The sequence below is a fragment of the Lithobates pipiens genome, unplaced genomic scaffold (genome assembly GCF_037356315.1).
Source record: "Lithobates pipiens isolate NorthernLeopardFrog02 unplaced genomic scaffold, aLitPip1_a1.2 Scaffold_8, whole genome shotgun sequence".
NCBI classification, from domain to species: domain Eukaryota; kingdom Metazoa; phylum Chordata; class Amphibia; order Anura; family Ranidae; genus Lithobates; species Lithobates pipiens.
The window spans coordinates 408,498,582-408,519,025 of record NW_027507903.1 but is presented as its reverse complement, the minus strand read 5'-3'; the positions used below and the strand labels follow the sequence as shown (position 1 = coordinate 408,519,025).

General features: G+C 37.7%; 1 protein-coding gene across 2 annotated transcripts in view; it reads right to left on the bottom strand.

Annotated features, from left to right (window-relative positions):
- The window catches only part of ATP10B (ATPase phospholipid transporting 10B (putative)), a 673,184-nt gene that overhangs the window by 52,424 nt on the left and 600,316 nt on the right, over nt 1-20,444 (bottom strand). For both annotated transcript variants that reach the window (XM_077474114.1, XM_077474115.1), the window contains 4 exons: nt 15,733-15,839; nt 7,518-7,649; nt 6,268-6,395; nt 2,997-3,249 (listed from right to left, as the gene is read on the bottom strand). In XM_077474114.1, coding sequence (XP_077330240.1) covers nt 2,997-3,249; nt 6,268-6,395; nt 7,518-7,649; nt 15,733-15,839 — 620 coding nt within the window. The remainder of the gene's footprint in view (nt 1-2,996; nt 3,250-6,267; nt 6,396-7,517; nt 7,650-15,732; nt 15,840-20,444) is intronic.

Genomic DNA, 20,444 nt, shown 5'->3' with positions numbered 1-20,444 from the left:
CGTACACGCACTATACAGTTTAGGTATACGATGAATTGAAAATGAGTAAATAAAATACCCATGAAAAAAAGTTTTTTGTATTGGGGTGTGATTTGACTCAGTTAAGCCTTACTTGATAAAATTACATCGTTAACTTGAAAAACGACACAAGTCTATCAACTTCATGAACCCTGAATGTTTAGAATATCATAAAGATACATCAGTCATATTAATACACATACAAATTTGTATTCATTGATACATATAATATATTAGTTAAAAAAAGGAAGAACAGAAAGGGCAACTAAAATGTAAAGTGCATATGTAAAACACATAAACATCAAGTGCAGTATCACATATGTAGTACGGGACCAACATGTTTTGCGGTAATTGCCACTTCCTCAAGGCTCGATTATCCCTATGTGAGTCAACAAAATATCTAGTATATGTACAAACATATAAATTAATCATTACATATTAGAGCATACATTCAAATACATGTATGCAAAAACTTGTCCCCAAAAGAGACAGATTTTTGAATATATGCTCTAATATATAATGATTAATTTTGTTCTGTTTGTACATATACTAGATATTTTGTTGACAAGTCTTGAGGAAGCGTTGATTAGCGCAAAACATGTTGGCAGATCCCGTACTACATATGTGATAATGCATTTGAAGTTTATGTGATATGTTTTGCATATGTACTTGGGCCTTTAGTTCCCCTTTCTGTTCTTCCTTTTTTTTTTTTTTTACTAATATATTAGATGTATCAATGAATAAACTTTTTTATCCAGATTAATATGACTGATGTGTGTGTGTGTGTGTGTGTGTATATATATATATATATATATATATATATATATATATATATATATATATGCATACATACATATACATATACATATACACACACACACATACACAGTGCCTTTCAAAAGTATTCACCCCCTTGGCTTTTTACCTATTTTGTTAAATTACAGCCTTTAGTTTAATTTAATCAAATGATGACTCAGCATTTGTGTGCGGTAGTGTTGTGCCACATCCAGTATAAACAGCAAATCAAGGAGAACAACCCCCTATTTTTAGGACTTTTACGGCACGTACACAATTTCAAGTTTTAAAATATAACAAAATTGGGCATTCCGTGATCATCGCTGGATGCTGTTGGACGGACGGGGCTGTTGCTCTTGAGGTGTTTGGGCTTTTAGGACCCCTCGCCATCTACGCCTCGGTGCCCCCTCGCTTGCATCCTACAGCCCTTCCCACATTAACAGACAGGGGTTTGAGGCCCCTGCTTTAGGCCTCCCCAGCCGTATACTACTCATGCTGGTGCACTGGAACTCCCAGCAGGATATTTGCTTGTGTTTTGTTTCTTTTAATTACCTTCATTACATGCATCTGTCTCTGTAATTTTCCATATAATGTGCCCTTTGTGCTCTATACCCCCTGATGAAGGAGACAAAGATTGCTCCGAAACGCGTAGGGTCTTTGAGCATCGTGGCCTACTTCGTGTCATATGGGTGACCTTCTATCTATGATTGGCATTACTATTATGGATATCATGTGTATGTATTTTTAATTGTGCTTTGATTATTATACATGTTCTTTTGTTGTGTTCAACATACATTTATATTTTGTGTGTAATAAATGTTGTTATATTTTAAAACTTGAAATTGTGTACGTGCCGTAAAAGTCCTAAAAATAGGGGGTTGTTCTCCCCATTTTTATTTTAATTAATTTTTTTTTTTTTATCTGAATTATATGTGATAGATCAGAACACAATAGTCTAAGTTGGTGAAGTAAAATTAGAAAAATATATACCTTAAACTATTTTTCAGAAATAAAAATTGATAATTGGCATGTGCGTATGTATTCACCCCCTTTGTTATGAAGCCCATAGAAAGCTCTGGAGCAACCAGTTACCTTCAGAAGTGTGCAATCCAAGTGTCACATGATCTGTCATTACATATACACACCTTTTTGTAAAGCCCCAGAGGCTGAAACACCTAAGCAAGAGGCACCACTAACCAAAAACTGCCATGAAGACCAAGGAACTCTCCAAACAAGTAAGGGACAATGAATGACGACTGTGATATAGATTACACTCAATGAGCTTTATTATTTTTTAGGATGTATTTGTGCACCAATTGAATTCTTGGTACATATATACCTCTCTCTGTGGGAGATCTGATGTATATGGATGATCAGAACATAATTGGTTGAGCATATGGTGCCACTTAGAACAGACTCCTGACTCACAACACTTCGCCTTCTTTGGTTTCTTTACCTTATTATTTTAAGGTAGGAATCCTTTTTCTTGGGAACTTGTATCTGGATGGTGTGATTTCTATATAGTTGTACATTTGTTTGACGCCTATATGTAGATGTTCAATTACATCTATGTACAGTTTTTATATATATATACTTTTTTAATTTAATTTAATTTTATTTAGTAGCCTACTATACCACACCTCTTCCTGAAGAAGTCTCTTTGCGAAATATGTAGAAAAAAAAAAGCCTGGAAACAGCAATGTAATTTATCAAATAGCACTTTTTAGCACCTTTTGTTTCAAATGGATGCTGATGTGTTGTTTTCAGTGTTTTTAACCTTTTTCTATGTGATGTAAATACATATTTTGTTTTAATTAATGTTGTCATATGAATTTGTAAAACTGACACATTTAAGGTCTGGTATCTCCTCTTCCTTGTTTCTTATATTGACATTGAAGAGATGTTGGTGCCATATGCTTAAATTTTGGTAATCCTGGTCTTGTCCACACACTTCACCATATAAAACTGGACAGAGCCTTTAGCTCTTTCCCTATCCATCCCAGCTGCCATGACTCTTGGTTGATGGGATGTTTGAAAGGAAAGAACAGACATATTCTTTCTTTTATGACTGAAAAATTGTAGATGCAGTTACGCATTCTGAATTAGGTGTGAACTTTCTGCAGTACCTTCCTATTTTAATAATGTTCCTTGTTAATGCCTGGATGTGTAAATAGGAGACTTACCATTTTCCTGATGAGAGTATTCATTTCCCACAATTGTACACCTGCGAAAAACCATTTTGTTCTCTGTCAGAGTTCCTGTTTTGTCAGAGAAAATGTATTGGATTTGACCAAGGTCTTCTGTGATATTTAATGCCCGACACTGTACAGACATATCAATCTCCTCATCATATAAGTCAATGTCATTATGGATGAAATAAATCTGGCCGAGTTTCACCAGCTCAATGGACACATAGAGTGAAATAGGAATTAGGATCTTAAAACAAAAAATATAAGTAGTTGTTAGTTTTTTAGAAGTAAAGATAAATCAATAATCAACAAGTGTCTGCGTTCTATGCCATCTAAAACAATTCTGATGTCATTTTGCCATACAAGGGGTACAATACTTCTACTGCGCAGAACCTCAGATTTAATGAGAATGCCTATTACAAAACCCACTAATTGAAATAAAAGAGCAAAGCAGTTGGCAATGGCAATTATCCCAAAATCCTAGGAATGATCCACCATCCTGTTGAAGGGATGTAATTTGAAAAGGAATTTGGGGCAGAGCCTATTTTGGACCTATAATGTTCCAAATTATGCTACCTCATCACATGTATACATATAAAGTGTACATATATCTTGGAGAAAAGTTTGTGTTCTAACAGAGCATAAATAGGGTATGCATTGTCCTTTTTTTAAATTATGTGGTTTTATGATATCTTTGAAGAGTGATATTCAACCATGTCTTGAAACAAGTAAGACATGAAGCATTAAATTCCATCTAAATAAAATCACTGGAGTCTCAGGAGGGGTTTTAAAATGACAGTGTCAGTGACAGCCTGCATTCAGCACTATGCCCAGGAGCTGAAAAGATCAGCTCCTCAGCTTCAGATCATGTTACACAGCACTCAATAGAAGTTACACAGCACTCAATAGAAGCCCTTGTAGCAGATCACTATAAACATTGTGGGGAAGGGATCAAAACTAGAGCAGACAAACCCTGGAGCAGCTCTGCATGGAAACCAGTCAGCTTCTAACTTAAGCTTGTTAAATTTTTGAAAATTAATAGAAGCTGTTCCAGTTTTGATACATTCCGCTGATTGTGTTTACATTGGAAGTGATGTGACATTAAAAGTGAAGTCATGGCACATCCTCTAATTATGGAGGTTCAGGCACAGCTGCTGCAACTCTGTCCAGTTTTTCCTGACAGCAATTGGTCACTTCTATATTAGAAATTATCTGTTCCTGCACAGCTGCATGGAGGTCTAGATCAGGTCCCCACAAACCAGAATCAGACCTCCACCCCATGAAGACAAAAAGTGTAAAGAAAAAAAAAAAACAATATATTCCCCCCTTGAAAATGTTACAAAACCCAAAACAGTAAAATCAGTTTCTCTAGGTAGTAAAGCATATTTGGTATACTAAGATCCCTTTCACACTGCAGCGCTGCTAAAACAGGGCTAAAGCGCCTGTCGTTTTAGCTGCGCGTTTCGGGTGCTAGTGGCGCTTTGGAAGCGATGCCCATTCATTTCAATGGGCAGGGGTGTTTTGGGAGTGCTATTTATAGCGCTCCCAAGCCACCCCAAAGATGCTGCTTACAGGACTTTTTCTAGCGTCACGCGAGCGCACCACAAAAGCACTCAATGCACAGAATGGGAGGCAGTTTTCAGGTGCTTTTTAGAGGCTATTTCTAGCGCTAAAATGCCTTAAAACTGCCTCAGTGTGATAGGAGTCTCACCGTGGAACCGAAGGGCTTAATTCTCTGCATTGTGTAAAAAGGCTGTTTGATCTGGTCTTCTCTGGTCCTCCCCTTCTTTTAGTGAATAGGGCCGGTGGCCTGCACCTACCCGCTGAGAGTCTCAGCAGAAATCTCTGATTCTTGCCACTACTATTTGCACTGGCCTTAATTGCCTGTGTGAATGTAGCCTAAAGCTCTTCTACAATAAAACACACAAGTTCACATTGAGCTCTACCAATGCAATCTTATGACTACACACGAGCGGAATGTCCGACAGAAAAAGTCAGACGGGAGCTTTTCATCGGATATTCTGTAATGTATGTATGCTCCATTGGACTTTTTACAACGAAAATTCTGATAGACCTAGAAAGAGAACATGTTCAGGAAAACCACTCATCTGTATGCTGTTCAAACGTACCAAAAATTACGTATGCTCTGAAGCAAGTACGAGACAGAAGCTATTGACTACTGGCTATTGAACTTCCCTTTTCTAGTCCCGTAGTACATCACTGCATTCTTGACGGTCGGAATTTGGTGTGATGGTGTGTACGCAAGACAGTTTCAGCGGAATTCCGTCAAAAAAACCTTCAGAGTTTATTCCGATGGGAAAACTGGTCGTGTGTACAGGGCATTACTCTTATTTTTATTTTAGAAGGATAAGTATCTGGAGTTGTGAAAAATACTATATGTAAATGTTAGGTTGGAAAAATTAACATAAAACTTTTTTTCAAATGTTTCACTTTCCAAAAATCTCTAAGGAAATATATTTATACAAATTAAGCAAATTTAAGTATTATCTGTCCTGAAAAAAAGCCATATATTATATGTTCGGGTATCCTAAAAACACTAAAAAATTGCATGTGCAGAGCAAAACATCTCAGAAATGTTAAAAAAAAAAAAAAAACGCTTTGGGACTCAGGGGAGGTTAGGGGGCGAAAAAAAAGGTCTAGGGACTCAAGTGGTTAAGCCAGGCCCATTTTGTATATGGCCATTGTATGGAGACTGCATTATGGGTGAATATGATGTCATTTTTACTGATATACTGTATAACATTTATGTCTATCACTTTTTTCAAAGTCTAATAAGCTAGCCCTGTCATGAAAACAGCCTTACACTATGATGCCACAGAGACCCAGAGAACGCCATAAATAGCCTCTGTAGTGAAAAACACAGCATACTGGAGAGGTATTGGTCAGAGTAGGTAGGATTTCCCCTTTTTTCCCAGCACTAGTGGTTTTAAGGTATTTTGAAAGATGATGTAAAGCCATTCTTAGCACATGAGTATGCATTAAACATTCGGTTTCTAAAATGCACTAAAATCTTTCCTAATTGGATGGCTAGGTATTCATGCAAATATGGTAGGTACCTACACTGCTCTCCTCTTTCATAATATTTTTTTTTACAATTTTTTGTAGTGCTCTAGAAAAAATTACACTTCTAAAATACAATAAAACGTTACTTCCCGTAAACCCTTTACAGCATTAGTTTTATAACTGCCATACAATTACTTTGAAAGCAACTACAAAAGTAAGCCCTAAATGTAGCCCGCCTTACCTGTAGTAAGATAATCATGGTCAAAAACATATAGAAACCACCAAGTGCTGGAGAAAGATAACTTCCATCAGGATTTGGAACATCAAAAAGAGGATGTATAACAAACTTTCCATACCAAATACCATACCCTGCAAAAAAAAAAAAAATGTATTGACTGTGGTATCATGAAGGTATTTCCACAAATGTTCCTCCCATTTCCAAATGGATATTTGTATATGATATGATCCACATGATCTTGAGCTTTCATTAAAGCAGTATAATAAAAAAAATCACAACTGTATCTTTTTTTCAGATAAAAATGAATGTTAACTGGTGTCCTAATGTGGTATCCCGAGTATTGTTCTTTGCTATACTGGGCATGTGGACTCAATGTAAGCATGGTATAATGATGGTTACAGTTCAATGTTGTATTCATTATAGTTTGAGGAAAGGCCAAATTAACACCTTGAAATTTTATTTTGCCAAGGTGGCTATGACATACCATGAGCATTTCTATGAGGTAGGTTGAGAACACAATGTGTACTGTGTATATTTACCTTTGGATGCTCAATGGAATATTATCACTAAAGTGGTCAAGGGCCAAATTTACTTACTTACTAAGCACTAACTAGCAGGGCTCTCTTATTCCCCATGTATTGAATTGTAATGTAATTTTACGGTCTGCCCTAATGATGTAAAGTGCTGTGTAAACTGTTGGCGCTATATAAATCCTGTAAAATAATAATAATAATAATATGTGCCAAACATTTACTGTATAAAATAGTTTATACAGTAGCTGTGCGTTTCTAATATTCTGCACTTCAGAAGAAAAAAACCTTCTACTTTTGAAAAAAGTATGCCATGTATAGACATTGCCAGAGTTTCATCTAAAGGTTATAAAAAATGTAACCAAGAAATGATAGCACCTAAATTTGTACGCTAGCTGAGCAAGCCCTGAGCTAAGTACTTCTGGTGCACTGGTCAAAGATGTTCAGGTTGCCATTTTCTGGAAATCCTTTTAGCAGTAATCACAGCAGCTTAATCTCGGAAAAATTGGACCATACCTTTCATCTTTCTGGAACCCAAGATCAGAAATACTGGGATATGTGCTTGGAAAGCTGGCATACAGGAGTTAACATATTACTTTCTGCCTGTTGCTTATATGTCCTCAAACAAATAGGTTGTTGATCAATAAAAGCTAAAAAAAAAAATGGTTTGCCATGGAATAAAACAAAGAAGATACTATTATAATAGGAAAAGAACCCACAAACCTAGAGCTCCAATGAGACACATGATGAAAAGGAGGCCCACACAGCAGAAGACATTGATATTCATTTGTCTTTCAATTTTGCTGCGCTTGTATCTTGGACCGCTGTTGTTCAACATTGCTTTGGTCTCATGTCCTTGGGGGGAAAAAAAGACAGAAATAGCAGGGATTTAAATAAATGTATTTATATATGCACACATTTTACATAGCTGTCTCAGCATGTAGCTTAGTGTTTCATAGCAATCAAGAAGAATCAAATGTATTAATTAACCATTCTGACCCTTCAGAACAACTTCTGTGGCAAGATTTGCAAATCCTTGTAAAAGCTTTTTATTTATAATTTTTTTTAAGATATTTATGAGCTGCATATACCTAATGTTATCACAGCTAAATAAGTTATTAAAACTAAAAACAACATACAAAAGATATTCCTCTATACATAAAAAAATAAAAAAATCTTAAGATTCTCAAATTAAAAATGTGAAAACCTTTGGAGAACCAAAGAAAATACAATACGATACCACAGGACAGGTCAGTGTGTTAATATTAAAAGTCACAGCTACACTTTTTGTGGAACTCTGCTTTAAGGTGGCCATAGATGGGTCAACATTTGGCCAATTCAGCAGTGAACTCCGATCCATGTGTGGTGGCTGCAGTTTAACAGAAGTCAATCAACTTCTCTTCAACTGCCCTGTCGGATAAAAGCTACTCAAATAACAGCTGTAGCCAATGATTTGTGTATTCTGACCGCAGAAGAGCCCCCCTGCTGTCAGAATATAATAGCACAGCAGGACGGATTCCCCCATTCACATCAAATGCTTGGATGGGGGAGTCGTTTCAGTTTATTTTGTTTAGTCTTGGCTTCTCCAGTGCTTTGGAATGATAATGAAATTGTAGCTGGTCTAATGGGATGTAAGGGCATTACATCAATTCTTTCGAATGGTTTTTCATCAGGTGCTTATAGGGAAGTTTTATAGGCCTGTGGTTTATGGTGCGAACAGAGAAAAGCATTAAAGCAGGATGAAGAGGACAGTAAAAGTAGAAGGGTTGGGGAAAAGAGGAAAAAATAAAAATAAGGGATCCCCCAGGAAAAAAAGGGGGAGAGGGAAGTAAAGCTCACTGGGGGAAATGTCACCAAAATAAAACAGGTCATATTGGAGATCGAGTATAATCAAACCCATCGAGTCAACACTCTACCCACAGAGATCATATTTTTATAAAAAAAAAAAAATGGGGTAGCATTAAAGAGGTATTAAATCCAAAACCAAAAATGTAATACATTGCGCATTTTTTAGTCTTGTTTTTTCTCGGTTTTCGCCTGGTGATCTGGCCAGTAACACCTTCACTCTGGATGAGGAGCACAGGGCCATCTTGGGACAACAGTATTGTCAGTCTGGCAGGAGGGGGGTTTTAGATATACTAACAAGCTGAAGCCAAACTTCAGCGGACACTGCAATCACACAAGAAGTTACATTAACAGTTTTTTTTTTTCCTTTGGGATAAAGGTTTTAAAAGAATAAAAGCTGATCATTGTAAGCACCCCTGGAAGTGGTAAATGGCTTGTCTCAACACTAACTGCTACATCTGCAGGATAGCTTGTTCTGTTAAAACTAAAACAGACTTACTAACCAGATCACCCAATAAAAATAAAGAAAATAAAGCCTAAAAAAAGAAAACAAATGCAGCCATCACACCTAAGAATTGGTAAGCTGAATATAATAAAATGTTTCCTTTTGGGTTTAATACTGTTTTAACGATGCAATATAATAAACGTTTTATTTCGAGATTTCTCACTGCTTTAAAGACAGCAGTAAACTCATTGATCATGGCTTTGGGACATGTTCACCAAATATGAGGCATTGAGCCTCTAGAAGTGCAAAAGGACTGGGTGGATGAAGGAGTATATTTGTCAGGTACAAGCTCGTTAACCTTTTGTAGATGTTTTCCAGGGCTACCACATTGTATTTCCATCTCTTTGCTCAAGGGTGGTACACATGTCCCATTCCAATTTAATTACATGTACAAGCTTTCAGGATGTATAGGGAAGTGCATTGATTTCAAAGAGTTTGGTGACTGAGGCCGCGTACACACGGGCGGATTGTCTGCCCAACTAAGTTCGGCAGACAATCCGACAGACAGTCCGTTCAAAATTAGCATGAACGGACTTGACCACACACGATGAGCAGACAGTCCGCTGAAAGCGTGCGTGATGACGTGTACAGCACGTACGACGGGACTAGAAAAACGACGTCCTATACACTGCAATGCAACCTTCGGCCGTGTAAATCCTTTCTGAGCATGCGCCATACTTAGTCCGTCCAACTTGCCTACACACGAGCGGACTGTCCGCTGAAACCAAGTTTGGACGGACAAAACCAAGTTTGAACGGACTGTCTTACGGAAATTCCGTAAGACTTTGTTCGTCAGACTGTCCGCTGAAAAAGTCCGCTGAAGCCCACACACGAGCGGATTGTCCGCTGAAACACTGTTCAGCGGACTAAGTTGGGCAGACAGTCCGCCCGTGTGTACGCGACCTCAGACTTACAACATGAAGATGCAAACTACTGTGTAACTTTGCTCAGAAGGAAGTTGAGTCCGTTTTTAATATGCAAATGTAACTGTCCTCATGTACATATGTATTAATAATTAATACATGCAAGGGAGTAAATATCGATAGGATTTTCGTTAAGCAAATTTCTCTTACATGTACAGTATATCTATAAAACATTGATAAGACTGTAAATTTCCTTTAAATCCAAAGTTGTGCAGGACTGATAAATGATGCATAATAAGTATACTTTTACAGACCTAATTGTTTAAAAATTACAGTTATCCTTTAAGACAAAGATTTCCATAAACATTGTGCAATTCTGAACAGAGTTGAAAAACACACCTATACAATGGAATTTCACTTTATAATTTGCAAGTGCAAATCTATTCATTGTGGGAAAGGTTCCCTGCTGTAAATTGCTGATTTACTGGTAAGTGAGCTTGAAACAGCTCTGACCTCCACAGTTTTACATTTTCAAGCAAACAGCTGGACACTGCTATAGTGTTTCATCAAGTGGACTAAATGTGTTCATTAGTGCATACGAGATACTCTGCTCATTCTCAGCAAGGTATTTCTAGTTTCTTTTGTCCAAGTTTAATTTCAGACACAAACTATTTTCACTTGGCTATAGAACAGCACTTAGCTACCTGTCTACAGCAGGAATAGGTAATATTGGCACTGATGGGGAGCCAGGGTAATCAAATTGCTGATAATATGAAAACTCAAAACTAGAGATTTCTTTCTTTTAACCTCCCTGGCAATATGATTATTTCAGATTTTAGGTGCTGAAAGCTGTACCATTATTTTGCATGGAAATTTGGCGTTTTATATTGTAGGCCTGTAATTCTTAGAAATAACTCTCTTAAATCTTTTCAAACTAGAGTCTAGCAGACATCCCAGGTATGATAAAGTTTGAAATACGAAATCATAAATAACAAATAATAATATAATAATAATAAAAATTATTCAATAATGTAAGCAAATCAAAAACACTGAAATTTGCTCAAATTGCAGAATTGTCGCTGTCATTACTTTTAGTATTTGATGATGAATTTCCCCACAAATCACTATCGCTCAATTCTGTGAGTGATTCTAATTTATTATTGCTGTTTTCTAGCTGGTCTAAAAGCACTTTTGACGTAAAAGGACATTTTTTGGTCGCTATGGACAATCTCCAGTTTCCTGGCATAAAGAACAGTATTTATAATATAAAACTGCATGCAGGACACTGGACAAACCACTAGGGACAAAAGAGATGTGTAATTATTTGATACAGTACTGTAATCTATAAGATTACAGTATACTCTATCTATACTGCGTTTTTTACTATTTGAATTTGGTGCTGAACTCCGTTCCCGTGCATCACAATGCTCGCAGGGAACGAAGCCGGGCACTGTGACAGATTGAGCGAGACACGGCAGCTCGCAGATCACAGCGGGGAGACATTGCAGGATCCAGGGGACAGGGTAAGTAACCTCTACATGGATCCTGTGCTGCGATCCTGAGTCTGGCTCCGGTTTACCGCTTTTGGTACTAAAATCTGACCCCAAGTCAGACTTGGGAATTCCGCCAGTGAGGTTAATAATCCCTTGCAGTGCATGTAAATTTTAAAACTGATATTGCATGAATCCATTCCTTTATTAAGAAAGTGTCTGACATTTTTCCACTTGTGTCACTGCAGTCCCATTTACTATGAATTATCTGGCTATACTATAATTTACATGTCTTCCAGTATAATTCTGACCACATCAAGCAAAGAAGCAGATTTGTGCTGGTGTGGCCAGTTTGCATGCTTGATATTAAATTAAACACAAGGGAGCAGGGGCGGACTGACCATTGGGCCACTCGGGCACTGCCCGAGGGCCCCATGCCACTAGTGGGCCCCCATCAGGGTTGCCAGCCTCAGTAAACCAGGGACAGTATGTAAAAAATATGTATTGTTTTTTTTTTACATCTGTCTCTAAACTGTCCCTTACCGACATCCTTTTGGTCTAAAAATCCAGAGATTATAGCTGCCCCACCTCTCCAGTACCTTCTCAGCCAATAGAAACATGTCTGTGTATACTGTGTGATTGTCTACTGTGTGTGTGTGTTTGTGTCTACTGCGTGGCCCCATAATCTCTGATTTCCTGGGGGCCCCATAATCTACCATTGTCCGGGGGCCCCATGAGTTGTCAGTCCGCCCCTGCAAGGGAGTTTATTTACTAAAACTGGTGCAGCTCATCACAACAGCTTCCATGCACAACTGCACCAAATTTTGTAGTAAGGCTCAATTAACATGTAGGTGTTTTTTTGCTCTAATCCTCAGCTCTTAAAATGTTCAACAAGACAAATCCCATTAATTTCAATAGCTCTTGTTCATATCTGAGCAAAATGCCCATCATTTAAAAAAGTACTTGAGCTTTTCTTTTTTTTTTTGGCAGAGTACAAAAACGCTGCAAAAATGCCTGAAAACACGCCTGTAAAATAGCAATGCCTAGATGTGAACGGAGCCTAAATCAACCCCACAGTGCAGAGTGTGCCTGTCCTTTCATAGTCAGATTATATATATATATATATATACACACACACACATATACACACACAGTATCTCACAAAAGTGAGTACACCCCTCACATTTTTGTAAATATTTCATTATAGATTTTCGTGTTGCAACACTAAAGAAAAAACACTTTGCTACAGTGTAAATTTGTTGTCCCCTCAAAATAACTCAACACACAGCCACTAATGTCGTAACCGCTGGCAACATAGGTGAGTACACCTCTAAGTGAAAATGTCCAAATTGGGCCCAAAGTGTCAAAATTTTGTGCGGCCACCATTATTTTCCAGCACTGCTTTATGCAGTGTGTGGCATATGGTCTGAGCATTGATAGGCTGACCCCCACCCCTTTAACCTTTGAAGCAATGCTGGCAACATTCCTACATCTATTTCCCAAAGAAGACCTCTAGATATGACGCTGAGCATGTGCACTCAACTTCTTTGTCCGACCATGGCAAGGTCTGTTCTGAGTGGAACCTGTCCTGTTAAACGCTGTATGATCTTGGCCACTGTGCCGCAGCTCAGTTGCAGGGTATTGGCAATCTTTTTATAGCCTAGGCTATCTTTCATAAGAGCAACAATTCTTTTTTTTAGATCCTCAGAGAGTTCTTTGACATGAGGTGCCATGTTGAACTTCCAGTGACCAGTATGAGAGACTGAGAGCGATAACGCAAAATTTAACACACCTGCTCCCCATTCACACCTGAGACGTTGTAACACTAATGAGTCACATGACACCGGGGAGGGAAAATGGCTAATTGGGGACAATTTGGACATTTTCACTTAGGATTGTACTCACTTTTGTTGTCATTATTTTGAGGGGACAGCAAATGTACACTTTTATACAAGCTGTACACTCACTACTTTACATTGAAGCAAAGTGTAATTTCTTCAGTTTTGTCACATGAAAAGATATATAATTAAATATTTACAAAAATGTGAGGAGTGTACTCACTTTTATAGCACCAAACACACTAGGCAGTATGTGTAATGTTTGTATCCCATTATCTGCAACTGCTATAAATTATCCCTGTAGTGTCTCCTTAAAAGCCAAATACTACTGGATAATGCTCCTAACAGCTACCTTCCGACTCAGTTAATCTTAACAGCAATGGCTGCTACAGAAAAAAATAGCACCACTGACCTGCCCCCTTCTGCCCTCCCGCCATTCAAAAAAATGAATATTACTACTCTCCAACAATGCATCACATTCTATGAATGGCTGCAGATGATCCTATCATTCAACGGTTCATGATCTATTCACAGAATTCCATACACAATAGCAGAAGATCTGAACATGGCAGTGAAGGGCAGAAGGGGGCAGGCAGTGCAGTTGCCCATTTCACATACCTAATGTGCTTTTGAATCCCAAAAAATCCTATTTATTTGTTTCTTGTTTTTTTATTTTTATTAATGAGTAACAAAGTTGAAAGCAGTTAACAACAAATTACATAATCTGAACAAATGACCAGCAGGTGAAAAGTTGAAAGAACAATTCATTTCTTTGCCTCTGCATAATCTGCTTGCCTACCCCCACTCCTGTCTTAGAAACTGTAACACCATGTATTAAATTACAGAGGCAAAAAAGAAAAACAAATCTTAAAAAAAAGGCTTCTCATTGGCAAACAGCAATCATGCAAACTTAGCCTAAGGATCATTACCAGAATCAGAAAAAAGAAGAGTCTTAAGGCCCGTACACACAATATGAAAATCTGAAGTAAAATTTCCTTTCAACAATCTGCAAATTTTCAGATCATTAGTATGGTGCTTTCAACAGCCGATTCCAAATTTTCAGACGACAAAAAATTGATTAGCAGGCTATAAAAAAATTTCATATGTGAACACAACATCCGATTTTCGTTTAATGAGTACAGATTTTGTCCGAAAAAAAATCATAAGCAAGACTACGCATGCTCAGAAACGAAAGAACACATACAAAACAATTCAACACATTACATCATTTCTGCAGTCAAACAAGAATTTTCATATGTTGAGCAACCTCTCCACCTTCGATATGGGACCAGCATGCAACAAAAATCAGATAAAAATTTGTCCGATAAGCTGATTGTGTGTACCTGGCTTAACTCTGAAGTTGGAAAGGGCAGTAAAGAGACACTTGTCAGTCAGTATTTTGCTAGACCTGTATTTTTACAATACAAGATAAATGAACTTTAAAAAGCAAAAGTGCATTTTCTACTATCGACAAACAAAGTCCTAAAGAAATGTGAAACATACCGATAGTTTTATTTCTATAAAGTAAAGGTCCCTAGCCTTTATTTAGAACAGGAGTCATATTTAGATGTATCAACACAGCATGGGAAAAAAAATAATTTTTCAGACAATAGTGTCTATATCTTAAAGTGAACCAGCACCCAGATCATGTACACTAAGGATTTACATATTCTGAACAAACAGTAAAAACACTTTAAAAGCACTCGTTCATCTCTGCATCTATTACTATCTATACTATCTATTTAGTTCTGCATACTCTACAAGTATTGTAAATACATTTTTTTTCACAACACAGAAAGCAGGAGCTTGATAGGATATTTTAATAATTCAATGTCCATAGTCTGGGAACAGGTGCACTTTAAGAATACATAAAACTGAATAAACGCTGTCATGTTTAAAAAAAATGTATTATAATGAAATGGCAGGTTTCTCAATGGATATTCTAAACCAGATTAGTTCCTACATTGTGCAAAAAAAATGAAAACCATAGTGCATAGGCTACAGTAGCTAGCATTTCATATTGCTGCAATAAATTAGAACCTCAAGCTCTTAATCATACATAGCAGATATATTGTCATCCACAATAAATCTTAACAAGACTGCTTATACCCTTGACTGTAATATGCACCAAAATAGTTTTCCTCCCCTTCTGTTCCATTGACAATTGTAATGTTTTCGATTTCTGCCCCCGCCATTGGTCACCACAACAAAGAGAGACAGTGTATTTCCTCAATGGGGAAAGTGCTAGATTGCCTATCAAGTTCTAGCACTTTCACACTTATTCAAATTGTAATAAACAAAAGTTCCACTTTCTTTTTCAACTGATGATGGATATAATCTATATCCATTCATAAATCTATATCCATCTAAATTTAATTCCTCAAAAGGCGACATTACCTGCATAAATGACTACGCCAATTGCCTCCTCTGTGTTTCGAACTGTGCATCCCCGCAGAAGAAGACTTTCAGTTCCAAATCCAGTTTTTTGCCCATTAGTCCGAGTCCTGCACAAGATGAAAATCTAATTATTATGTGCTCCTTTATTAAAAATGTGTCTAAGCTAAATAGACCCAAAGTTTATAGCATGCTGTGATGAGCTTGAGTGTAGTCCAAACTTGGGTTTGGCCAAACCCGGAAGGCAACAATCATTTCTGGGCATATCAGCGTGTACACAAAAAGGGAAATCATTGTTCCTGGCATCATTGGCATCATTAGCACAATATGGCCACATGGCTATATTAGGACAATTAAATTTGCCTGGCACTGATTCATTGGTCAGGCACTGACAGACAACTTCTGGGTTCGGACTGAATCCAGTGCTAATTGCAAGCACATCTCTACTCATATAGCTCTAAGTAAAAAACTGTCTGTAATTCATTAGAACTTTTAATGTGACAACACTTAAAAAATTACACTTTGCTACAAAGTAAAGTAGTGAGTGTACAGCTTGTATAACAGTGTAAATTTGCTCTTCCCTCAAAATAACTGAACACACAGCCATTAATGTCTAAACCGCTTGCAACAAAAGTGAGTACATCCCTAAGTGAAAATGTCCACATTGGGCCCAGAGTTGCAATATTTTGTGTGGCCACCATTATTTTCCAGCACTGCTTTAACCCTCATAGGCATGGATTTCACCAGAGCAGAGGTTGCCCCTGGAGTACTCTTTCACTCCTACATGACAACATCCCAGAGCTGGCGGATGTTAGGGACCTTGCACTCTTCCACCTTCTATTTGAGGATTCCCCACAGATGCTCAATAGGGTTTAGGTCTGGAGACATGCTTGGCCAGTTCATTACCTTTACCCTCAATTCTTTAGCAAGGCAGTGGTTTTCTTGGAGGTTGTTATGTTTGAATACTGGCCTGCAGCCCAGTCTCCAAAGGGAAGGGTTCATGCTCTGCTTCAGTATGCCACAGTACATGTTGGCATTCATGGTTTCCTCAATGAACTGTAGCTCCCCCGTGCTAGAAGCACTCATGCAGCCCCAGACCATGACACTCTCACCACCATGCTTGACTATAGGCAAGACACACTTGTCTTTGTACTCTTGACCTGGTTGCCGTCACGCAAGCTTGACACCATCTGAACTAAATACATTTATTTTGGTCTCATCAGACCACAGGACACAGTTCCAATAATCCATTCCTTAGTCTGCTTGTCTTCTGCAAACTGTTTGCAAGCTTTCTTGTGCATCATCTTTAGAAGAGGCTTCCTTCTGGAACAACAGCCATGCAGACCAATTTAATGCATTGTGTGGCGTATATGGTCTGACCACTGACAAGCTGACCCCCCACCCCCTTCAACCTCTGCAGCAATGCTGGCAGCACTCATACATCTATTTCCCAAAGACAACCTCTTGATATGATGCTGAGCACGTGTACTCAACTTCTTTGGTCAACCATGGTGAAGCCTGTTCTGAGTGGAACCTGTCCTGTGAAACCACTGTATGGTCTTGGCCACAGTGCTGCAGCTCAGTTTCAGGGTCCTGACAATCTTCGTATAGCCTAGGATATCTTTATGTAGAGCGACAATTCTTTTTTTTCAGCTCCTCAGAGAGTTATTTGCCATGAGGTGCCATGTTGAACTTCCAGTGACCAGTATGAGAGATTGAGAGCGATAACACCACATGTAACACACCTGCTCCCCATTCACACCTGAGACCTTGTAAAAGTAGTGAGTCACATGACACCAGGGAGGGAAAATGGCTAATTGGGCCCAATTTGGACATTTCACTTAGGGGTGTACTCACTTTTTTTGCCAGCGGTATAGACACTAATGGCTGTGTGTTGAGTTATTTTGAGGGGACGGCAAATTTACACTGTTATACAAGCCGTACACTCACTACTTACATTTTAGCAAAGTGTAATTTCTGCAGTGTTGTCATAATATATATATATATATATATATATATATATATATATATATATATATATATATATATATATATATATATATATATATATATATATATATATATATATATATATATATATATATATATAGAGAGAGAGAGAGAAAACAAATTTCTTAGGCTTTACAAAGTTAAGGCTGTATCTACTGGATGCCTATATCTGCAAAGTAACGGAAATACTTGAAGCTAAATATTTTATTTGAGCTGTGTAGATCTCTTCTTTTTCTTGGCATATTTCGTATATCTACATGACACACCAAGTGTGGCATAAAAAGATAATTGTACCTCTTTGACTAAAGTGAATTTCAGCTATTGAAGTGTAAGGAGTGTCAACTCCTATATTTATACATTATCATTATACATTCCTCAAATTCCCTTTAATCTTTTCCAGGACACTTCTAAATATATGTAAACACTTAAATACAATTTAAGTATATTAAAGAGTTCCTAGTAGACATAGACGATCAACCTCCCTAAATTTAGTTTGACAGAAATTGGCAGGGATAGCTTACAGAAATTTAAAGCAGGTATATAAAATATGCAAATAAACAGCTCTATATTCATTAAAACATAATTAAATGTACATTTTTGATTTCACCGGGGTATTAGCCTCATAATTTCCTATAGAGCTGCACACAGACTATAAGAGGGAAGGGGGCGAAACTGAGAGCCAGTTAGTTGATTGCATACAAATAAGCGGACAATGAATATGATAATAGGAGGAGAGAGCAGAGGAATGATCTTAGGAGTTTGATGTTGCTCCTTCACTCTTTAATCATCAGGTGAACTTGGCATTGTCCTCCTGTCTGGCAGGGCTGTGTAAATATTAGAACTGAATGGATAGAACTGCAATTACCTTAGAAGGAAAAACTGCTACCGTCTTTTCTTTTTGTTTGTGTATTAAACTGCTTGCCTTAAGTTCAGTTTCATGGGAAATATGTAGGTTGTCATTATTGGCTTCTTAAATGATTTGGATAATTTAACACCAACATTTTATATATAAACCCAATAGGAAAACTGGAATCCCTTTGTAAATGCCACAGCAGGTGGGCAGACTCAAGAACTTAAGTACAGACATCTCACCAGCAGAGTTTCTTAGGCCCCTTTCACATGGGCGTTTTTTAGGCAGACCCGATTGGACCATCCTTTGCCCTCTATGGAGTGGTAGATGTTAACTGACATCTCATATGATCCTATTCACTAACAACAGACAGATGGGGGATCTGTCCTCCATCCATCTGGTGGATCAGGTCAGATCACAGTCGGATGGAAATGGACAGGTGGGCCACTTACATCTGACAGCCCATAGAGGAAAGTGGGCTGTGTCTGTGCCCACTCTACATAAGTGGAACAGACATGGACAATGTCATCTGCCTGCTCAATGGGGATCAGCAGACAGATTCGCTGGTGAAGTCCACCCTTCTGAAAGGGGCTTTAGAGATATAGGCAACTGTCAGGTGGTTTAATCCTCCAGCATCTACTAAAAAAACGGAATTATCAGTTCTGGACGAATTACAAAGAATTTAATGGAATACAATTAAAAACAAGGATTGACTCACAAAAGTTTTATCCACAGTATAGTGAAAGCTGAAATGCAGCTTGTGTAATCTTTGATGGCAGACTTTTCTGCTCATAGTTAATGGTACCATTCACTAAGTGGCTTAAGTGTATTGTTTGTTGGAGTGATTTATTGATTTTATTAAGTTTGTTCATTATCTTTGGCATTAATGTTTAATTGCATGTGTATTGCATGTGTATACAGTGGGAAGAAATCAGTTGGTGCCTGGTACAGTAATGAAGCAGAAATATACAAACTCTTCAGTTCATAGCATATATGTCACTTGATCATGACCTGCAGGCTTTACTGCTTAATTATAAATTCAATTAGAGGACCAGATACAAAAATCACATGACTGAAAAAGAAAATGCTTCTCCATTAAAACAAAATCAATTAAAAGAAATCCCCAATGTCTAGCAACTATTTAGATGTCAATTTGAACAGGTGAACCTGGAATAGTGTGCTAAACTTAATTCAGTTTGCTGGGCCCATTATAGAAAGGCAATACCCACTAAAGGTTTGTCTTTCATAACACTTCAATTTTCTCTTAAATACAGCTTGGGAAGTTGGGAGCATAGTTTGAGGCTTGGAATAAATATAAAAGCAAATCAGTAAGAAAGTAAACAGGTAGCAAAGGAGTTTGGTTAAAGATATAAAAGAACAATCATATTTCAAGCAGCATCGCAAAACATTTCATACATAGGCAATCCTCTGATCAGACTACGTTATGATCGACCGTTGCCTTTATTCCTCAGCAACTGACAAGTGGCATTAGTAACAAGAAGAAAATGTAATTTATTTTTGCTATAAAATGGTGTAATAACCCACTGCAGTATAACCGTATTGTAAGGTTATTCAGAATTTCTTCTGATTCAAGAGGCTCCTTTATCCAAACAGACTAGCTTTAAGGTGTTACAAAATCTGAAATTATTAATAGGGGTGATTCTTGATTTTATAGCAACTATCATTAAGGCTATAGATAAGGGGGGTTTTCACTTAAGCTCTGGATTGCACAGCCCAGTCTACCAAATAGCTGTGGTGCTTGGTAGCCCCCCCCAGTCAAAGTTGTTACCACACCTGGATTCAAAAAGAGCTCATACTCTTACAAGTTACACAGATTAGTAAACAGTGTCTTTTC